This window comes from Amaranthus tricolor, chromosome 17 (assembly GCF_026212465.1).
Source record: "Amaranthus tricolor cultivar Red isolate AtriRed21 chromosome 17, ASM2621246v1, whole genome shotgun sequence".
NCBI lineage: Eukaryota > Viridiplantae > Streptophyta > Magnoliopsida > Caryophyllales > Amaranthaceae > Amaranthus > Amaranthus tricolor.
Genome location: NC_080063.1, coordinates 12888717 through 12909774, shown reverse-complemented (window position 1 = coordinate 12909774; position 21058 = coordinate 12888717). Strand labels below are relative to the sequence as shown.

General features: G+C 34.9%; 1 protein-coding gene across 1 annotated transcript; it reads left to right on the top strand.

Moving 5' to 3' along the window:
* Nucleotides 1-1771: 1771 nt before the first annotated feature.
* On the top strand, nt 1772-18805 carry LOC130803480 (AP-1 complex subunit gamma-2-like). Its single transcript, XM_057667592.1, has 18 exons — nt 1772-2181; nt 4950-5252; nt 5380-5521; nt 6121-6294; nt 6607-6786; nt 7066-7220; nt 9394-9484; nt 10266-10429; nt 12607-12661; nt 12799-12921; nt 13022-13117; nt 13817-13944; nt 14804-14908; nt 15022-15281; nt 15714-15962; nt 16037-16212; nt 16491-16595; nt 18366-18805. Exons 1-18 carry the CDS (start codon nt 2150-2152, stop codon nt 18459-18461), a joined length of 2634 nt encoding a protein of 877 aa, XP_057523575.1. The 5' UTR covers nt 1772-2149; the 3' UTR covers nt 18462-18805.
* Nucleotides 18806-21058: the final 2253 nt, after the last annotated feature.

The following is a 21058-nucleotide window of genomic DNA, read 5'->3' as shown; positions in this document are numbered from 1 at the left end:
GAGAAAAATGAAATTGTTAGATACAAGGCAAGACTTGTAGCTCAAGGTTTTTCTCAAATGCCAAGAGTTGATTATGAAGAAACCTATTCCCCAGTAGTTGATGCAACCACACTTAGATTTTTGGTAAGTTTAACAGTTTCTCAATCCCTACACATGAGATTGATGGATGTCGTAACTGCATATTTATATGGGTCACTCGACACAGACATCTATATGAAGGTCCCTGAAGGGCTAAACTTACCAATAAAAAATGTACCCAGAGAAATGTTTTCTATAAAATTAAAGAAATCATTGTATGGGTTAAAGCAATCTGGGCGAATGTGGTATAATCGTTTGAGTGAATATCTTATGAAAGCAGGATTCAAAAACGACCAAATTAGCCCATGTGTATTCATCAAACGATCTCAAGTAGGTTTCGTAATAATTGCTGTGTATGTAGATGACTTAAATTTGATTGGAACCCCAAGAGAAATTGAGATAACAGCTAAATATTTGATGAGAGAATTTGAGATGGAGGATTTGGGAAAAACTAAATTCTGTCTTGGTCTACAAATTGAACATTTGAAAAGTGGAATATTTGTCCATCAGAGCAATTATACTGAGAAAGTTTTGAAACGATTTTACATGGACAAGGCTCATCCACTAAGTTCCCCAATGGTGGTACGATCACTAAATATAAAAGATGACCCATTCCGTCCACAAGAAGAAGACGAAGAAATTTTAGGCCCGGAAGTGCCATACTTGAGTGCCATTGGTGCTTTAATGTACTTAGCAAATAATACAAGACCTGATATAGCATTTTCTGTAAATTTATTAGCTAGGTATAGTAATGCACCAACAGAAAGACATTGGAATGGGATAAAACATCTGTTTCGATACCTAAAGGGAACTGTAGACCTTGGATTATTTTTCAGGTCAGGAAATGATACCATACTCACTGGGTATGCTGATGCAGGGTATCTATCTGATCCACATACGGCCAAGTCACAAACTGGATATGTATTTACATATGCAGGAACCGCAATATCTTGGAAATCAACAAAACAAACTCTAACGGCTACATCCTCAAATCATGCAGAACTGATAGCTTTATATGAAGCCAGCCGAGAGTGTGTATGGTTGAGATCCATGATCGGCCAACTCCAAAAGGATTGTGGTTTAAACGATACAACTAGGGCACCAACTACAGTGTATGAAGATAATGATGCATGTATCAACCAAGTCAGAGAAGGATACATCAAGGGAGACAGAACAAAACATTTGTCACCAAAATTATTCTTCGCACATGATCTACAGAGAGATAAAAAGATGAAAGTCCAAGAAATTCAATCCTATGAAAACCCCGCAGATTTGTTCACAAAGTCACTACCGTCAAAGCAATTCGAGTATTTGGTACGCAAGATTGAGATGTGCCATTTTCGAGACATATGTTAACTTCAGGGGGAGAAATATGCTCACTGTACTCTTTTTTCCTTTGATCAGTTTTTTTTTTCCCACAGGGTTTTTCCTGATAAAGGTTTTTAATGAGACAGTTTTTAGGATTATGAATGTCATAATAAAATTTCCACATATATGTAATATGCATTCAGGGGTGTTGTGATGGAACAATACCCTGAATGCATAGATTTGTGAGATTCATAGATTTGTGGGTTTCTATCTCTTTCAATAGTAATATATTTGTCTCCTTACAACATCTTGCACTATATATATGTGCAAGATCTTGAATGCTGAAACAATGCAATTGAAGCTAAGACAAACTGATATAAGTTTATACGACTTTTCTCCTCATATTCTTCTAGTTTTAAAAATTATTTTAATTTAGTTAAATTAATTAATTTTGTCCAATATGCCGAGAGTCCTAGACGAGCTTCAATATGATAGTACAAGAGAAGAGATAGATAGAGCAACATGAAATTGAAACCCAAGTAAACGAAGCAAGAGCATATTACATTGTACAGAGCACATCTCAACCAAATTCATCTCCCAATAATTGTTAATTGTTTTTTCTTTCTTCTCTGTCGTTCCGATCTGTAGATCTCACCGATTCCATTCGGATCTCTCAACAATTTCGCTCTGATCGCTGCTTTTCTGCTTCGGAACAATCGCAATCTAATCCAAGGTTTTTGAAGCTTCAATACTGGACCCGATCATGAATCCGTTCTCATCAGGAACCCGTTTGAGGTGCGTCTTCGATTCCATTAGATCAACTCTATATTTTACGTTTTGCTTTGTTTATTGCTATACAACTTTATTACGACATGGATTTGAGAAATTATTGTTGTTCAAGTTCTATTTTGGTTTGTAGTGAAATGTTTTATTGCGGAATCACAATTGTGATTTCTAATGCGGATTAATATGCTACATTTTGTCAACTGGGTCTGGGATGTAGCTAGGAATCTGGGGGCTGCATATTTGCTAATGTTCACTATTCAGTATGGCTATACAACTGTTTTATTTATGCGATAATCATAGTTAAATCTGGAGATATCCTTAGGTGTAGCATGAGATTGAGCAGCGTAAAAATACATAAAATTATTTGACCCTTTATGTTTTGGGGTCTAAAAATAAGTGACAAAAGAAACTAAAGAAAAAGTTTGTAAAGAGATAAAAATGAATATTTAATGCCCCTTAATTTAGGGGCCTTGTGCGGTCAAACACTTTGCACCTGCCAAGAAACACCCCTTGTGTTGAGAATCCGGTATAAAACTAAAGATCAAGGGGCCAGAATCTTTTGATAATCCAAAAAGGGGGTTGGAATTTTGGAATTGTGATTAGAATGGGTTGCTCCAGGGGGTAATTGACAATTTTAACTAACGTAAATTCTACAAATGTAGAACATTGTTTGACTACTTATGGTGCATCTGGTTGATATAACTACATTCTTTTACCACTATGTTTTTAATCTTAGAAAGGATTCTTCACTCTTGATTGTCTTTTCTTTTTTCTTGTTAATCATTCTCTTGAATTTTAATTATTTATTGTTCAATTACAACAATGCTAGAGTCAATAACAAAAGATTGAGGTCTACTATAGATCATTTCTAGTGACCGTCCATATGAATTCTTCTTCTCCATTTATTTAAATTTTCTAGTATCTCAACCAGCTTTGCATCCTTCATATCGCTCTCCACTCCAACCCTTTAGGTCATCTTAGGTCTTCTTCGCCCTCTTTTTAATTCCCCCGAGTTCCAACTTTGTTTTCCAATATCACGTCTTTACATATCCCTGAATAATCTTGAAAATTTTTTTTCATCTTTTCCTCAATATTTGCGACTCCGGAACCCTTAATTTTTGTTTTGAATTTCATCCCTCAAGGTATACCTACTCATCCATCAAAATTATCATATTTTCGCTACTCCCATCTTTCTATGTTATCCTTTATGAAAACCCATAATTCTGATACATATATCCATAAAGTAGCGCTAGTCTTAAAACTTACCCTTTATCTTCAAAGGCACACCACGAGCACGTAAAATCCCAATAGTCACTCTTTATTTTTACTACCAACATTTAATTCTATGAGTTACATCTTGTTGAATATCCCTATAACTATGGTTCAGATCCTTTTTAAAAAGGACTTCATTGAATTAACGCTAGTCTTTTGCAATTCCCATTTTGATGAAGTTTGAGAGATGTTTCCAGAGACAAAATGGTTGTTAGGAAGGCGATGATATTATGTCTCAGAGATAATGTGTGTGATAAGGCTAGTCTTTTGCAATTCTCATTTTGATGAAATGAAGATTACAATGAAGTTCTATCCAATGGTTTATTCTTGATCAGCCAAATATTTGTAATTTTTTTCAGATTCAGATTATAATAGACTATAAATTGATTAAATCATATGTACTTATTTATGTGAATTTACATATGATGTAATGTACTAAGGGTTAATAAAAAATAGCTTTTTTTTGTTATTATTAGTGTAGTTTGCTTTTATTTGACCCTTAATCCACCTGGGAGCCACTTAATGTATTTGGGCTAGTGGAATGCTATTATTATTGTAATAAAGTTATCTTGTTTTGGTTTTTGATGGGTGGTTTTGTACTCATATCCATGTTCCTCTAGTTCTTTTTGAATGATTTTTGCTTGCGTACAATGCTTGCAAGTTCATATATGTAGAAAATACTTGTGTTTCCTTCTTCCAAGTTCTTTAGCGGGACGGGGAAGAGGGGTCATGAGATTGTGAGATTTGACTATGTTATAGTATAAGAAGTCTAGGTCCAAAGCAGTGGTTCTAGATATTGCTACTTGTTAGCTATAGGTGTGTAACTACATTGTCCCCTCATTCACTGTTTTTTGAGATGTAGCCGGAGGAAGTAAATTTTACTTCTGAGAATTGAGATAGTGATGTTTGATGATGCACGTATTTCTTGGACTTGCCACTTTGTCATTGAAAGATATGTAGATTTTTGTAAGCTGAAAGGTTTATAGCTTGAAATGCCACCACTCAGCTTTGTCATTGTTTACCATACGGATTTCATGGGAGATGCATTAAACTGGGATCCCATTCAATTCAAATTGTCATCCTTTGTTGTAGGCTTTTAGATTTTTATTTGTATTACATTATTGTATTAGGGATTAATGCTTTGGCATTGTTAATGGGTATATTTCCAAAATCTAATATTCAGCTGTGCTTTATAGAATTGCTCAAAGGTGGTAAAAGAGATGTGCGATATAATTATACCCACATATACCTTGTGTTTAAGGAGTAAGCTGTGACGTAGTCAGGGTGTGGAGTGTTCAGAAGTAGTGTGTAATAATGAATTAAAAAAACCATGTTTCAATTAGTATTACCTGTACATAATTGCATGTTTTGTTTCTCTCTTTTCTCTATTAATTGTCATGTTGATTGCCTAAAAATTTTGCATGCCTAGGATATTAAGATATATGTCAAATGATGTTCGCTAAAAATAAATCATCTTTTATCTTTGAATGTGCTCCTTAATGCAGAGACATGATTCGCTCTATACGTGCTTGTAAAACGGCAGCTGAAGAACGTGCAGTTGTCAGAAAAGAATGTGCATCTATCCGTGCTGCCATTAGCGAAAATGACTCAGATTATAGGCATCGTAACATGGCGAAGCTCATGTTTATTCACATGCTTGGTTACCCAACACATTTTGGGCAAATGGAATGCCTAAAGTTAATTGCATCTCCCGGATTCCCCGAGAAAAGAATAGGATACCTGGGACTTATGTTACTTCTTGATGAAAGACAAGAAGTTCTTATGCTGGTCACAAATTCTTTAAAACAGTATCCTGATACTATGATAGTTTTCACTGGGCTTTGGTTCTTGAATTAATAGACTGCTATGATTTTCTTTATATCTGTAAGACTGTAATTAAATGCTTTGAAATGCTGCATCCTTAACATTTAATAGAGACCTGAACCACACAAATCAGTACATCGTGGGACTTGCTCTTTGTGCTCTTGGGAACATATGCTCTGCTGAAATGGCTCGTGACCTTGCTCCTGAAGTAGAGAGATTGCTTCAGTTTCGTGATCCAAATGTTCGCAAGAAAGTAAGATCACTGTCATTTGTACGGATGTACGCTTATGTTAAGGAGCATATTTATGTTTGAACTCTATGGATATATGCCCAATTAGTGGGTACATCATTGAATAAATGTATATGGTTATTTGTTGATTCTTAACTTTTGCTTTTACCAATACATCTGGGGTATCTGTCATGAGTTTGTTACCCTTATTTCATTATCAGAACGCAAAGGGAGTAAATGATTCTGCTACTCATTAAGGCACCTTCCTTCAAAATTCTTTCTTTCATTGTCGCTTAATTCTCTGATCTCTATGTACAAATTTTATCATGTTAATGCCTTTTGGGTGTCAATTTTGAAAAAATAATAGTGTGGCAGCATTCCATTGAAAACATATGTGGCAGACTGGCAGTATCTTTCTATGTGGTTTAACGGGATCTTATTTAATTATGTCTAGTGAGAAATGAATTTTTATTTTGAGCTGAATATGTTTACATTTGTCATACTTCTATTAGAATAGAAATATCCAGGTTGAGCTGAATATTTTGCAATGTGAAAGTCTTGTTACTTGAGATGTCGTTGATTTCTAAGCCATTGTAAGCTGACATAAATTCACTGTCAAATAGGCAGCTTTATGCTCAATTCGGATTATAAAGAAAGTCCCGGACTTGGCGGAGAATTTTATCAATCCTGCTGCTTCTTTGCTGAAAGAAAAGCACCATGGAGTCCTAATAACCGGAGTACAACTTTGTACAGACTTGTGTAAAATCAGTGAAGATGCACTCGAGTACTTTAGAAAGGTATCATTTTTGTCTTCAATATGTTGTCATTGGAATTCATGGGGATGACGAGTTAAGTTACGTTTATGCTGAATTGATTACGTGACATATTAAGTTTTAAACATGTCAGTTACAAATGGTATAACTAACTTATTATACTATTATAATGTGATTTATCAAACATCTCAAACAAATGTTCTTGTTTAGTGAAGTTTTGATTGAGTGGTCTTTATGCATGAATAGATTGCTTGCAATTTTCATCATTTTTCTTTTCTGATTCTCACCAGTCGAGTCAATTGCACTTTAACCTATATGGTTTATCTGATCTTTCAGAAATGCACCGACTCTGTGGTGAGAGTTCTAAAGGACCTCGTGAACAGTCCTTATGCTCCAGAGTATGATGTTGCTGGTATTACGGATCCTTTCCTCCACATCAGACTACTGAGATTTTTGCGTGTTTTAGGCCATGGTGATGCAGATGCTAGCGACTGCATGAATGACTTACTTGCGCAGGTTGATTGATATCCTCTCTTACGTTCTATTTGCAGTTTTGCACAGTTTTCAGTCTATATGGATGTCGGACAGTAACAAGATGCTGAGTTGATTTTATGGTATATGATTATAGCGTTCTAGTGTGCAATGCTGGGAATGTCATAAACCTTTTATACTTGTTGGGTCATGTTTTATTCAATAATTGTCTATTATTTACGTATTGTGGCATTTTGTTTTCCCTAATTGTCTTCAATATGATGTTGGAAAAACAACATCATATGATTTCACATTATTTTGTAGGTGGCAACAAAAACCGAGTCCAACAAGAATGCAGGAAATGCCATTCTATATGAGTGTGTTGAAACTATCATGAGCATTCAAGACAATAGCGGTTTGCGTGTTCTGGCCATTAATATTCTTGGAAGATTTTTGTCAAACAGGGACAATAATATTAGGTATACTTTCTTTATTTGGTTTACTATGTGGTGTAAGCCTTATGTCTTGCTTGGTTGTCGTATGCTGTTTTCTGTAGCAAAAATGACTGATGTTCTTAATATATACTTTTCTTTCATAACATTTTTCCAAATGAGTATAGAACTTCAAATGTTTTTTCTATCACCCCTACCCGTTTAGTGTTGCTTCTTGCTAATTTGAAACCTGTTGAATTCTATCATTTACATTAGTTTTTTTTTAAACTGGATTAGAGGGAAATACAATATTGTCTATGCAATGGTTAACGATGGATCTTTTTTTCTGTTTTGTTTTGTTATTAGAACAATGTCTTTGGTTGATTCATTCATGATCTCCTTCACTCCTTTGATTGTTTGATTTTAGTTGTTCTATAAAATATAGTATTCCTTCTAACTGTAAGTGTAGCATCTGATATGCTTTCTGTATCATAGTGGATTAAGAGTTTAGTATAGTCTCGTAATGTGGATCAATCTTGGGCATGCTTTGTCTGAAAGTTATGTTGAATTTATTTACAAAGGTAATCAGTGTCACTGTTTGCATCAGGCTTTCTTTTCTCTTTTCTCCTTTTCTCCTAGACTGCTTTTCCCACTCTCAAATGGTGCTGGTGAGAAGATTAGTGTAACATGAACTTGTAGGATGTCTGGCCAACACTTTATCTTTTTCTCGAACATGCTCTATATTTCGTAAAGGCACTTGATAGTTAACATATTTCTACATCAGTTGCTGCTGACTTGCAACAGCTTGGCTTGATTTGACTGGAGCGTTGACTTGGAGGCTAGGTATCGCCCGTAATCTATGTTGGATAATGCTTATCAGCGACGACCCTTGTTTAGTCATTTTTCTGGGACAGGGTATCAAAGAGAAGAACTCATCATATATGCCAAACCAATTAGTTTTAAAACAACAAATTACGAAGTGATGTGATCTACATATTATCATGAGGCACACATTTTATTCAAAATTACCTATAGAATATTTGATTAATAGCTTATTCTCATATTATTTATGATACATTGCTCATTTAGGAGCAAGATAGTAGGGGGTAGAACGAGCTGAACTCATGAATTTTTCCCCTTAATTTGCGTGCACTTGAGGTTTGAGGCATGGGTGATGGGCTGGCAGCTAGTGAACTAACTCTTTATCACACAGAATGCTGTCTATGTGCTGTAAAATGAGTAGAAAGGGCACAGTTATAGGTACTGGTGGATTTGAATTTGTGTTAGTTTAAGCACATGTGCCCAAGTATGAGATGTGATAATTGGAAGCAATAGATCTTGTAAAGAAGTTGAGAGGTCAAACATGACTTGGATGGAGCAAAAAGTGCTTACAACGAAAATAGACTTGTGGATTATGTCATCGAAGTTGAAAATTTTGTCATGAGCTACAAGAGACACACTCATGGTTCATGCGTCCAACACATCTTTTAGGATTGAGGCTTTTGCCTAGTCATTGAGTATTTAATTTTGGATTGTACTTTCCATTTAATGTTTCAGGTGATTCATCTTTTAATATATTCAGATTACAATTTCACCGAAAGGAGATGTGGAGGTTCACACTTGTGCGATTTTTCTTTGATGAACATTTTGATAATCCTCTTTTTCTTATTTTCTTTGAAATGTATGGAAACTGAAGGCAGCATGCATGCAAAATAAATTTGGCTTTCTTTGGGTAAAGCCGTGATTTGTTTGTCTCAATGTCAAGATTAATTTCTTCTATCAACTATGTGCTTGTGGACTGTGGTTGGAAAGCTTATTTTGGGTGGATCTTAAATGGGCTTTTTGTTAGTGTTCAATAAAGTCTAAGTGTCGATAGCGTTTAATGGGATGCAATTTTTGCCACCTTAGCAACATGCATAGTAAGTAGTAAGCATTCTGGTGGACAGGACTCTAGTCATCCAAAGTACACTTTGTTGCTGAATTCTAGATGAAAATTTGCGTTCTCTTAAATTTTTCTTTACTAGTCAGTTGCTTGTATAACTCTATCTTGCAGTTCTGAGGTCCAAATGCTATTCTCTAGAATAATGCTTTCTTCATCATGTCTCTTCACTTTCCGTGGAAATGGAAATGATTTGGCTGAGAAACATAAATTGTGCTCTTTCTCCTGCTTGGTTTTGGTGTTTTTAGGATCTTTTCATTTTATTTTCCTTTTCTTTACCAGATATGTTGCTTTGAATATGCTGATGAGGGCTATAAGTTTTGACGCTCAAGCAGTTCAGAGGCATCGAGCGACAATCTTGGAATGTGTCAAGGTATATTCTATTGGTCTCTGAAAATTTTCTGATTTCTTGCGTGATAAATCCTACACATTGTTATTTTCTGGTGAATAAATTTGGACCGCTCATTTATGATAATTATTTTTTTGAAATCAGTCATTTTGAACTTTATCTATTAGCATTATGATTAGGCAAATATTAGAATAGGGATATATAACTTATTTTGATTACAACATTGCCAAAGCCTTGAACTCAACAATATGCGATGACTACCATGGTTTTCTCTTTGTGCCCATTCACTATTTTGAATTGAGCCACATTAAGAACCATTATAACAGTATTTTTCAACAAGAACTTCTTCACATTTGAATGGTAATTCGTTGTCTTTTATAACATAAAGGGAAATTTGACTAATAATTATGTGTACTAGAATTTGGGAATATTTGACTGCCAAGTTTGTGACTCTGTCTAACCTTCTTACTAACTCCGGGAAGACACAAACAAGCTTTGTTGGTGTGTCACAATAGCTTTATGTATGTATTTACTCATAAATGCACTAAGGATTAATATTCATGACTTTTTAATCAGTTTTTCCTAATTTACTAATTCTTCTGTGAATTTTTAACTTAAACTGGCAAAGTATAGGCCAATTTTGATAGTCCGATTCTTATATTGTGAACACGTATACAGACTTATGTCGCAATCAAGTGATACTCCTTTAAATTTTCTTGCTACTGTATGCATGTGCTATTGGATTATAGGTGTTAAAATTTCTATATTTATGGAAGAATAATTTGGGACCATCATTCATTTCCAGGATTCGGATGCTTCAATTAGGAAGAGGGCTCTTGAACTTGTATATCTTCTAGTGAATGAGAGTAATGTAAAGCCTTTAACAAAAGAGCTAATTGACTATTTGGAAGTTAGTGACCTCGAATTCAAGGGGGATCTTACAGACAAAATCTGCTCCATTGTTGAAAAGTAAGTATATTGATATTTAATATGTAATTGCTTTATTTAACTGTATAATTATGTTGGTATGCATATTATAGATTGCTATTTATTTCCTTTCCCCATTGAAAATGACCAGAGTGCCGACAAGGTTCTTGGAAAGAAGAACAAAAGAATTGCTTTTAATATCCTAACCCTTTAAAATCATGGTTTCACAGACGTGATCTGGGGTCTTGGAAGTTTTTCAGCGTTCTAGGTTGGTTAATTTGGACCTCCTTAGGCTCTGGAAGGCCGAACCTTGAGAATTCTTCACTTTTACTTGAAAGTTTTTTTCTACTGTTTATCAATTATCTACCATGACTCCTCTTCTTTGGATTATGATTTATGGATTTGTTTAGCCGTCAGTGCATAAATGAGAATTGACTTGACTGTGCACAAAGCGGACTTTCAAAATGTGCATATTGGAAATTCAAACCAGAAAGAGAGGTCTTGTTGTCTACTCAACTTCAAGAACTAGGTATAGTAAATTTTAATCTGTTAGAATCAGTAAAGTCAGGTTTGAACATTAAAAAGAAGTTTATTGTGAAAGAAATTCTCATCAGATTTGCTTTTGGCAAATATAGATATTATTATATACCAATGGAGAAATATACAACCTAACATAAATGGTAATGAACACTACCCTAATAGCCCACAAACAACAGCTCCAACCTAAACAAGCAAAGCAAAACATCCCTCGATAACAAACCTACAAAGGTCAAACACAAACACAGGTTCACCTGATCCCTAATGAGGTAGCTGTTCACCCTTTTTACCTACTGGTTATCCTTTTTTCCAAGCAATGTTCTTGAGGTGTTATGTCACTTCAACTCTATTCCACTTAACCATATCACGAAAATTAAACCTTCCACACTCCTTAGGAAAGCACATATGTTCCCAAGAGGTGTTGACTTTCTTGATATCTCATTTTCTCAATCCAGATGAAAGACCTACAAGTATCTATTCATTAGGTTTTTAGGCTAACAAAATATTGGACCCCAAAAGTTCATACTACCAATTACACTTTTCACTAGTTGTACCTTCCCTGCATAAGAAATAAGCGGAACAGATTTTTTATGCGATTTTGTCAATGAGAGGCCTCCTATCATGCTTATTAAGCTTATTGAAGCGTAAAGGAACACCCAGATACCAGATTGGGAAAGTTTCTTCTCCTGTGTTATGAAAACATTCTAACTTAATAATTATGCATTCTTACAAGTTCACTAGGTCATAAGCTCATCATAAATTTGGTAACTGTAACAATGAAAATCAATTCGCTAGTTAGTTCGCCTTTTGAATTTGTGATTCGTTCAAAATGGTTCAAAAATAGCCTAAAACCGACCATAATTCACTTTCTTCGATTCGCGATTCGCGAGGCAATTAGCGAATCATGTGACACTGAACTGTAAAGAAAAGAAAGAATTCAATTAATGTTTTGTGGATGGGACCTAATTTTTCAACTTTGAATAATTTTAAATAGTAGAATCAGGAAAATTCATGTTTATCATAGTTATATTGGATGACTAATTGGAGTGAACACAACCAATTAATCTACCCCGAGCTATAGCTTTGCCATACAGGTAGATTTTCAAATGATGTTACCTAGAAGGTTTTGAATATATCATTTTTATCTTTGTTTATTGTATTGCCCTCCATTATCACAAAAGCTCCCTCTTCCTTAAGTACTATAAGCCTATTTTGGAACCAGCTAGACAATCACAATAACTACCCATTTAGACTCTGTCGATAGTACTAAGCCTATTTTGGAACCAACTCATTCTATGCAGAAAATGTTGTATTTGTTTTCCTGTTCGGTAAATATTTTATTTTGGATCAATATCAGATATTCAAAATGACAAAATAATTTTCATTTTCCAGTTTCCTTTTTTTTTGTTGCACTTGCTAAGATTTACGTAATTTCAAAATAAATTTCTTAACCAATTGATTCTGTTTCCTTTTGATAGATTTGAAATAGATTAATCATTGTCACTGTCAGCTTTGGAACAGAAAAGATTGTAGTGACTCTTGTCATACTTTTATGTATTATGATAAGATGTGTGAATTTAGTAGAATGAGCCTTTTTCCGCACCTACTTACTTCTAGGTTTACTAAGAGTTCTGGAATTTGGATGATGATACTTTATTTGGTTGATGTTTTTGTTGCTTCAGGTTTTCACCTGAGAAGATATGGTACATTGATCAAATGCTGAAGGTTCTTTGTGAGGTATACATCTGCTTGGTCAGTGTGCAGTATTGGGGCTTTGAAAGGTTTGAGAGTTTGAGGGCTTTGGAATTGGTGGGTTATGCTTGGATGTTTTCTTCATTTCTTGAAAGATCTGATCATTGTGTTTTGCTTAGTAGGCTGGAAATTATGTGAAGGATGAAGTATGGCATGGCCTTGTCGTTGTCATAAGTAACGCATTGAATCTCCATGGCTACACGGTTAGGTCCCTGTACAGAGCTATTCAAGCATCAAATGAGCAGGTTTTGTCTTTATCCCCATAATATAAGTTTTCATGTCATCATCCTCTTTTCTCTTTGACAAATTGTAACATTCAGATATTTTTGATCCTTGTTCTTCCAGGAAACTCTTGTCAAAGTGGCAGTTTGGTGCATTGGTGAATATGGTGATATGTTGGTCAACAATGTTGGGGTGCTAGATATTGAGGATCCAATAACAGTGAGTTCATAACTTTTTAGTCTCTTGTTAGATTAAAACTCACTCCTCTTTTGTCCATCTTCTAGGTAATGACCTACGTTTTCCTATTGCAGTTCAGGATTGAGATTTCTTGCAATTTGTGTAGGGGTATTTGACATCTAATTTTGTTTTTAAATCAAGTTATACTGTTTCTTATACTTCAAAAATGGCTTATTATTTAATGTTGGATTGGTTAGAGTTCTTTTTAAAGTATGCCTAAACTAATTACTTATTGTTTAAAAGTCAGTTTTTGAGTTTACAAGAAATCTCAATCCTGAAACTTAATAAATGCATTAAATTGCTTGAATTTGATTCTAAAATCTAAATCCCCAACTCGTAAAACCTTGGCATGTGAGTTAAGAGTTTGTTGTTGGATTCGGTAAGCTCAAAACTTTACAATATGCTCGCAATACGGTGATGTGGACGATATTTTGCATTATGGTATGAAGTATGAACAGCACAAATACCAGATGTTGGTCAACACAGTGATAGTCTACCTGTAATTGTATGTAGTGTTCTGAGAATCTAAACATGTTGGTTTGTTATGGCCTTATGGGTACATGAGTTCATTTGATTGTAGTTCGCTTATGAATTTTTATTGAACTCAATCTAGTCATTTCCTTTTATTCATATATGTATGTGTGTTACAATAAGTGTAAGATTTTGAGTTTTTTTGAACAGGTAACAGAGTCTGATGCGGTGGATATGGTTGAGATTGCTATCAAGCGCCACAATTCAGATATCACCACTCGTGCTATGTGTTTGGTTTCTCTATTGAAGTTTTCCTCTCGATTTCCTGCTTGTTCGCAGTAAGTTTTTCTATTGGCAACTGGTGGCTATGTCAATGCATTCTTTCTATTAGTTCCAATGTCCTGACAATCATCTAGACATTGATTAACCAGTTAATAAGAATGATGAGTAAAGTTTTTTGCACCTGTGGGGTAAAGTGGCAGTAATGGTTGGTTTCACATTGAGAAAGAGTTTAGTTTCTTGATCTGATGGTTGACCTGTTCCTGACTAGATTTGCATCAGTAATTATGTGTGAAACTTTTTGCACCCGTGGGGTGAAGTGGCAGTAATGGTTGTGGGTTTCAGATTGAGAAAGAGAGTTGTTTCTTGATATTCTGATGGTTGACCTATTCTGACTAGATTTACATCGGTTCCAAAAAAATAGCCTTATCAATTATCTAGAAAGTATCAGTTGTTCAATGGAGCAGCATTTTTATATTTATTCAGGATCATCTGTACTCATGCTCATTCAGTATACCCTTTGTTCACACACAACCTCGATCTAATCAAATGTAAATTTTATTTTATTTATTTTATATTTATTTTTGATTGGAGTTAGGCCGGAGAATCCCTTACACGCTAGGAGGAAGGGGGAATTAATGATCAACATGTTTTTAGTGGGTTAAGGAGTCCTAATATATCATCCTAGTCCTAGAACAAGATTTGTCATTCTTTTTGGAATTTGGGTTGTCATGGTATAACTACATAAATGAAACGACGTTGTGTTAGTTGAGCTGTTCTCACATCTGAAGAATGGTTTACACCTCGTAAGTAATGACCCTTTTGCTGCAAATTGAGGGACATCTTCATGGATGTTGCATGGTGGTAAATGATAAAATAGCTAAGTCTGAACTTATTTAATGGTAATGTCATATGCAGGAGGATAAAAGATATAGTTGTGCAATATAAAGGAAGCCTTCTCCTTGAATTGCAGCAGAGAGCACTGGAGTTCAATTCTATTATTGAAAAGCATCAAAACATTAGGTATCTAGCTGTTTTGCTTTTATTCCCCGCACCTTCTTATTCTTCAACTCGCGATTTTTTATGTGGTTGAAATCCAATGAAATATGAAGTTTGAGTTCTGAAAAAATATGCAGGTCTACATTAGTCGAACGGATGCCTGTGTTGGATGAGGCAACATACAGTGGAAGAAGATCTGGCTCTTTGCCGGCTACAGTTTCAAGCTCCAACGGGCCTTCTGTTAATCTTCCAAATGGTGTGTCAAAGCCTGCTGCTCCTCTTGTTGATTTGCTTGATCTTAGCTCGGATGATGTACCCGCACCTAGCTCATCAGGTGGTGGTGATTTTCTACATGACCTCCTTGGTGTTGATCTGTCACCAGTGCCATCACAACCAGGTTAGTTTGTGGCCCAGAAGTTGAATGTTGTAACTTTGACATGGTGTGTCTGGACTCTTTATTCTGGTGGGTGCGTATGCTGTTATAATTGTTCTGGTTGGCAAATTGTGGTATGCAGTTCAGTTAACTTCCCAGAACTAAGCTTTTATTGTCTTATGAACGAACGTATGCTAGTATCAATTATGTCTGCTCTCTGATATGTTTAATTTTTTATATTTCTATACTATTCTGTGAGATTTAACTTGTTAAATGAAATGGTATTCTTTAGTAACCTCAATGATTCTATTCAGTGTTGTTTATAAAGAAAAGATTTTATTTTGTGTTGAAGGACGAATTTTCTGATATTTTAAAAAACACCCAGATGATAGAAAACGTTGTCGCTTACGGTTAATGTCTCAGCATGCATGTTTATTATTTTTCTTTCATTTGAAGGTGCTAGTCAGAATCAAAAATCAGGAACGGATGCCCTGTTAGATCTCTTATCAATTGGGAGTCCCCCTACCACGAATAGTGCATCAACTCCAGACATTTTGTGTTTGAGTTTAGAAAGCAAAAATTCTGGATCACCGCAGGATCAATTGTCATCTGTTCTACCTTTGCCTGTGCAAGGGTCGTCTCCTAGTGGAGCTGCTCCTATTGTTGATTTATTGGATGTCTTGTCTTCGAATCCACCAACATCAGGTATGCTATTCTCTGTTTGCAATTGCCAAATCTTCTGTTTGCATTATAGTCATTGTTATTATTTTCTATTTCAGAGATCAATGGTCTGCAATTCCCGTCCATTGTGGCATTTGAGAGCAGTTCTCTAAAACTGACTTTTGAGTTTTCGAAGTCTACTTTGAACTCGCATCTGACGTCAATCAAGGCTATGTTTATAAATCTATCAGCCGACATCTATACTGATTTTCTATTCCAGGCTGCTGTTCCCAAGGTAACAGATGTGCAATGAACAAGTGATTTTGCTTCTACATATGCTTAGGTTGACATTTTAGGCCTTACGGAGCTTTGCCATTTAAGATATGCATCATCTCTCTATCTAGTGTTTCTTGATTCCATGAATTACAACAGAGCTAAAAGTGTTATATTTAGATATTCCTCTATTTAATTGGTTCAATTTATACCCTTACCTATATTTTTTGTTTGAACTATATACACCATCAAGGCATTCTTAGGCAGCATTTTGATGCATATCGACATTTTCATTCGCAGTTTCTTCAGCTGCACCTTGATCCAGCTAGCAGCACTACCCTTCCAGCCAGCGGTAATGGCTCTATAACTCAGAGTATGCAAATTACTAACAGCCAGCATGGGAAGGTATTATGGCTTTGACTTTTCCCTACTTGCCTAGCTATTTCTTGAGTGTAAAGCTTTTCTTTAGCCCCCACCCCCAGCATGATCACAGACAGAAAAGAAGAATAATAAAAAAGAAAAAAAAAATTATGGGTAGGATGGTTGAAAGGAATTCTAATGGTGAAGCATTCATGACCTGTCAACATTTTGCAGAATTGAGTTTAAAGATACTCCTTTGTCCCCCGAAGTTTGCTACTCAGGGGATTGCACACTAACCAAGGAAAAGGAAGAAAGTAGGGTATTGTAGGTGGGGTCATATCCTTTATTGGAGTAACTATAGGTTTTAATTTAGGAGAGAAATAGGTTTAGGTTTTAGTGGGGTCTTGTAGGTGAGGTAATGTCCAAAAAGGTAATGTAGGAAACCATGTAAGATGGACTAAAATAGTATCATCATCATCATACCCTGTGTATCCCGCCCATAGAAAACTATGGTCAGGGTCAGGGTCAGAGGAGGGAAGGACGGCGGCAACTCATCCCCTTAAAAGGAGAGCGCGGCCAAAGAGTCCCTCGACTCGAGAAAGAATAGGAGCAGTTTCTGCAACGGCTAGGGCTGAGTAAGGCTAAAGCTGACTCCACAGGTTTGCATCGTATCGCCCAGGCGTGACCCTTAAACATAAAAAGATAAATACAATGCACATATAAATAAAATAAAGTAAAAATAATAATTAAGGAAACAATAATAATAATAATAATAGTAATAGTAATAGTAATAGTAATAGTAATAGTAATAGTAATAGTAATAGTAATAGTAATAGTAATAGTAATAGTAATAGTAATAGTAATAGTAATAATAATAATAATAATAATAATAATAATAATAATAATAATAATAATAGAGCGAGTAAAAGCCAGAGAACAAGAACACCGACTATTAAGTAAAGAGCAAATCAATAGTCTAACGCATGGATAAGGCGCCTCCAACTACCCTTATTTCAGGTCAGGTCCACAGAGAGGTGTAACTTGTGCAGGTCAACTATTATTTGCTCATTCCAAGTTCTCCTAGGTCTTTCTCGACTCCTCTTACCCTCTACTATGATAGCTTTCAATCCTCCTTACTGGGGCGTCAAAAGTTTTTCTCTGCACATGTCTAAACCATCTCGATCTATTTTCGCGCATTTTTGCAGAAATAGGAGCAACCCCTAGTTCTTTGCACATGGACTAAAATAGTATACTTAGCATAATTAGGGGAATGGAAGGAGTATATATTAGGCAAACTATAGATGAACACGCGTGTTATATAGCTTAGTGAAGTAGAGACCAGTAGACTTTCTGGACATCATGTGATTGTTCATGTGTTGACATATGGCTATTCACTTGTACTTATATCATGTTTCTCCCAAAACTTGTAAATCATCAAAATATACCTCAAGACAATTTCATGTCTATATAATATGCACTAAATGTTTTTTATTTATTGATTATTAAAATTTGATTTAGTGTCCTTTGCCACGATCAACAGCTTTGGCATTTGATTTGAGTAGTTGCATTAAAATTAATCTGATTGTGCAAGTCTACTGCGTGACTTTGCTTGCATTTTTTAGATCTTAAAGCATTGATACCTTCAAAATCTTTTCTTGTTTTAAAGATAGCTGATGTGTCGGAAGATCTGTATTTTTATATCATGAAAGCTTTTTTATATACTATTTTTACCCCTGCTCTGCCTTTTGATTTATTATTATTTTTTTGATGTAGTCTTTTGATTTGATATTAAAAATGACTTGTTTGTTTCCTCAGAAACACCTGGCTATGCGTATAAGAATAGGCTACAAGGTAAACGGAAAAGATGTTTTGGAGCAAGGGACAATTAGTAATTTCCCGCGTAACTTGTAGTGTTCAGTGTCCATATGCAATTTTCAAGTGAGCTCCATAGGTTCAAGCTACTCTTCAAGTGGAGTGACTCCGCAATTGCGCCATTCTGGGGCGATAGTCTCTTTGAATTCTTCAAAATGATTGCAAAGTAGCTCGCAGTAATTGGAATTTTCCTGTTGAGTTCGGGTTTCCATGTGTTTTCATTTTCGGTTTGTTCTACTCCGCTTTTTCCCTCTTTCAATTTTAACTTTGTTTAGTGGTCCATGTACATTATATTTTGATTCTCATGTATTTTGGAAAAATATGGAAAGATGAATTTTGGAAGGTGTTCAAAGTGATGATAAGATATATCTATGTTGTATCAAGTTGCTGGAGTTGTTTCAGTTATATAGCTGTTTTGTTGGTGTTGTGAACCTCAGAAGCGAGCTGAGGACATAGTCGAGTCAAGAGTACACGGAAATGTTGCAAAATACAATACGCTGCATAGCTTATGCGATTCTTTAAATAGTAGTAATTTTGTAATTTTCTGCATGATATTTCGACTAATCTGTTATCTGAAGCCCAAGTATTTCTTATTTTGTGCGTTCTGCTACTAGTCGTGACTCTTGAGGCCGTATAGATGATTACAAATTGCATGGTTTTTAAGTTTCTGCAATAACACAAGATGGAATGGCAACTGTATGTATGAATGGCCTTTGAATAGAGTATTACATACAGGTGCGAATCCAGAAAAAATTTATGACCGTTCATTTGGGTTAATATTATATGAACTTTCATTTGGGTGTTCGGTTTGACAAGGAAATTTAAATGGAAAACTTGGGTGGACTAGAGGTTTTCATTACATTGAATATTTTCTCCCAAAAAAGGAAAAAAAATCAATTTTCATCTGCTCTAGCCTCTATCATTCCCAACAACTCTATTTCTATTAAGGGTTGTTTGGTTTGTTACTTTTTTGCTCAGATAACAGATTACATTAACACAGTTTGTTATTTGTTTTTATAAAAATTGATAATCCTTACCTCAAGATCTCTTACTTACCTTTAAAAATGTTGTGAAAACAATTACTTTTTTTCTTCAGACTGTCAAATCTATTCTCTCACCATTATCAATCACTCTATGAGCAATTAATTCCACCATCAATTTACTGGAACTAAGGACCACAATTACAACCATTGTTGTTGAGTTAGCAAACATCGACTCCACCACCTATGACCATCACAAATGCCATAATTTTGGAAAATTTAAAATAGATAAGATTAATTATAAAAAAAGCACAAAATAACAGCAAAATTAACTTATTTCCAAATATAAGCGCCTAATCCCAGATCTGAGGTATGGATTTGTTCGCACTTAATAACTGCCAATAAGTAGTTTGATTTTAAAAAAGCCAAAGAAGTTGTTTGCACTTACTAACTGCGAACAGGGGTGTTGACTTTTTTTGACCAAATATCTAATTCGCAGTTGGTAACTACGAACACCATCGTGCCTAAATAAGCTGTAGGTCCCTTCTTCCTCATTTTCCCCAAATTTAAAAAGTCAAACAGGCTGTTCTCACTTACTAGGTGCGAACAAAGGAGCTTGGTCAAAAAGGGTCAACCACCTGTTGTCAGTTACTAACTGCGAATAGGGGGTTGACCCTGTTTGACCAGGTTTTTCTCTTTTCGCACTTAGTAAGTTGGAACAGCTTGGTTGACTTTTTTTGACTAGTTTGCCTCTGTTTGCAGTTTCTAACTGCGAACAGCACCGAACCTAAGCTCTGGGGTTGAAGGTGCTTACATTTGGAAATAATTTGATTTTACTTTTATTTTGTGCTTTTTTTTTAATAATTAATCTTATCTATTTTAAATTTTCACAATTTTACCACCTCCACTATTGGTGACCGTCAACAATCAACAATAATATTAAGGAAAAAACATCAATTTCACAAATAGCAAAAGATAATCCTAAGTTAAGCTCTTCAATCAAAATAATAGTTAGATTTGATAAATAAGACTCTAGATCTAGAATCTTAAATTCAAATTTGAAAATTAAATGGTAGTATTTGTTGATTAATGATAGAAAATGGGTAAATTTTATGGTTTGGTGATATTTATTATTACCTTTATTTTTTTAATTCATTTTCTTTCTATTTCCTTTTCATTTCTTTTTCTTCTTTATACCAAATTAAAAATTTTCCATCAAATCAAACAAATATGATTACTCATCATTCGTGTATTCCATTGGAAAATACGAAAGTGTTTTCTATGTCTTTAGTTTGGGATGGATGAAGAGTTTCTATAGGTACCGGTAAAACTAGGAGAGTGAAAGAATATCCGATCTAAATATTCGATATACAGCTTTAAAACAATTATTTATCCAAATTTGAAAACCGAATAAAAACTTTTTCATCTCAATTTTTTTTTTTTTTTCTGTTTTTAAGATTATTTTCTTTAAAAAGACAAAATGACCTCAAACTTGGTTAATGTGTTACATTTGACTATTTGACTTCTAATTTGTTTTATTATTAGAAACTTAAATAATGTCGAATTTGAAATGCTATGTGTTGTTAATGGTGGATGGGAGGTATTATAACGATGTGCTGCACTTCCTAGACCCGATTACAAATACATATGCTAGGG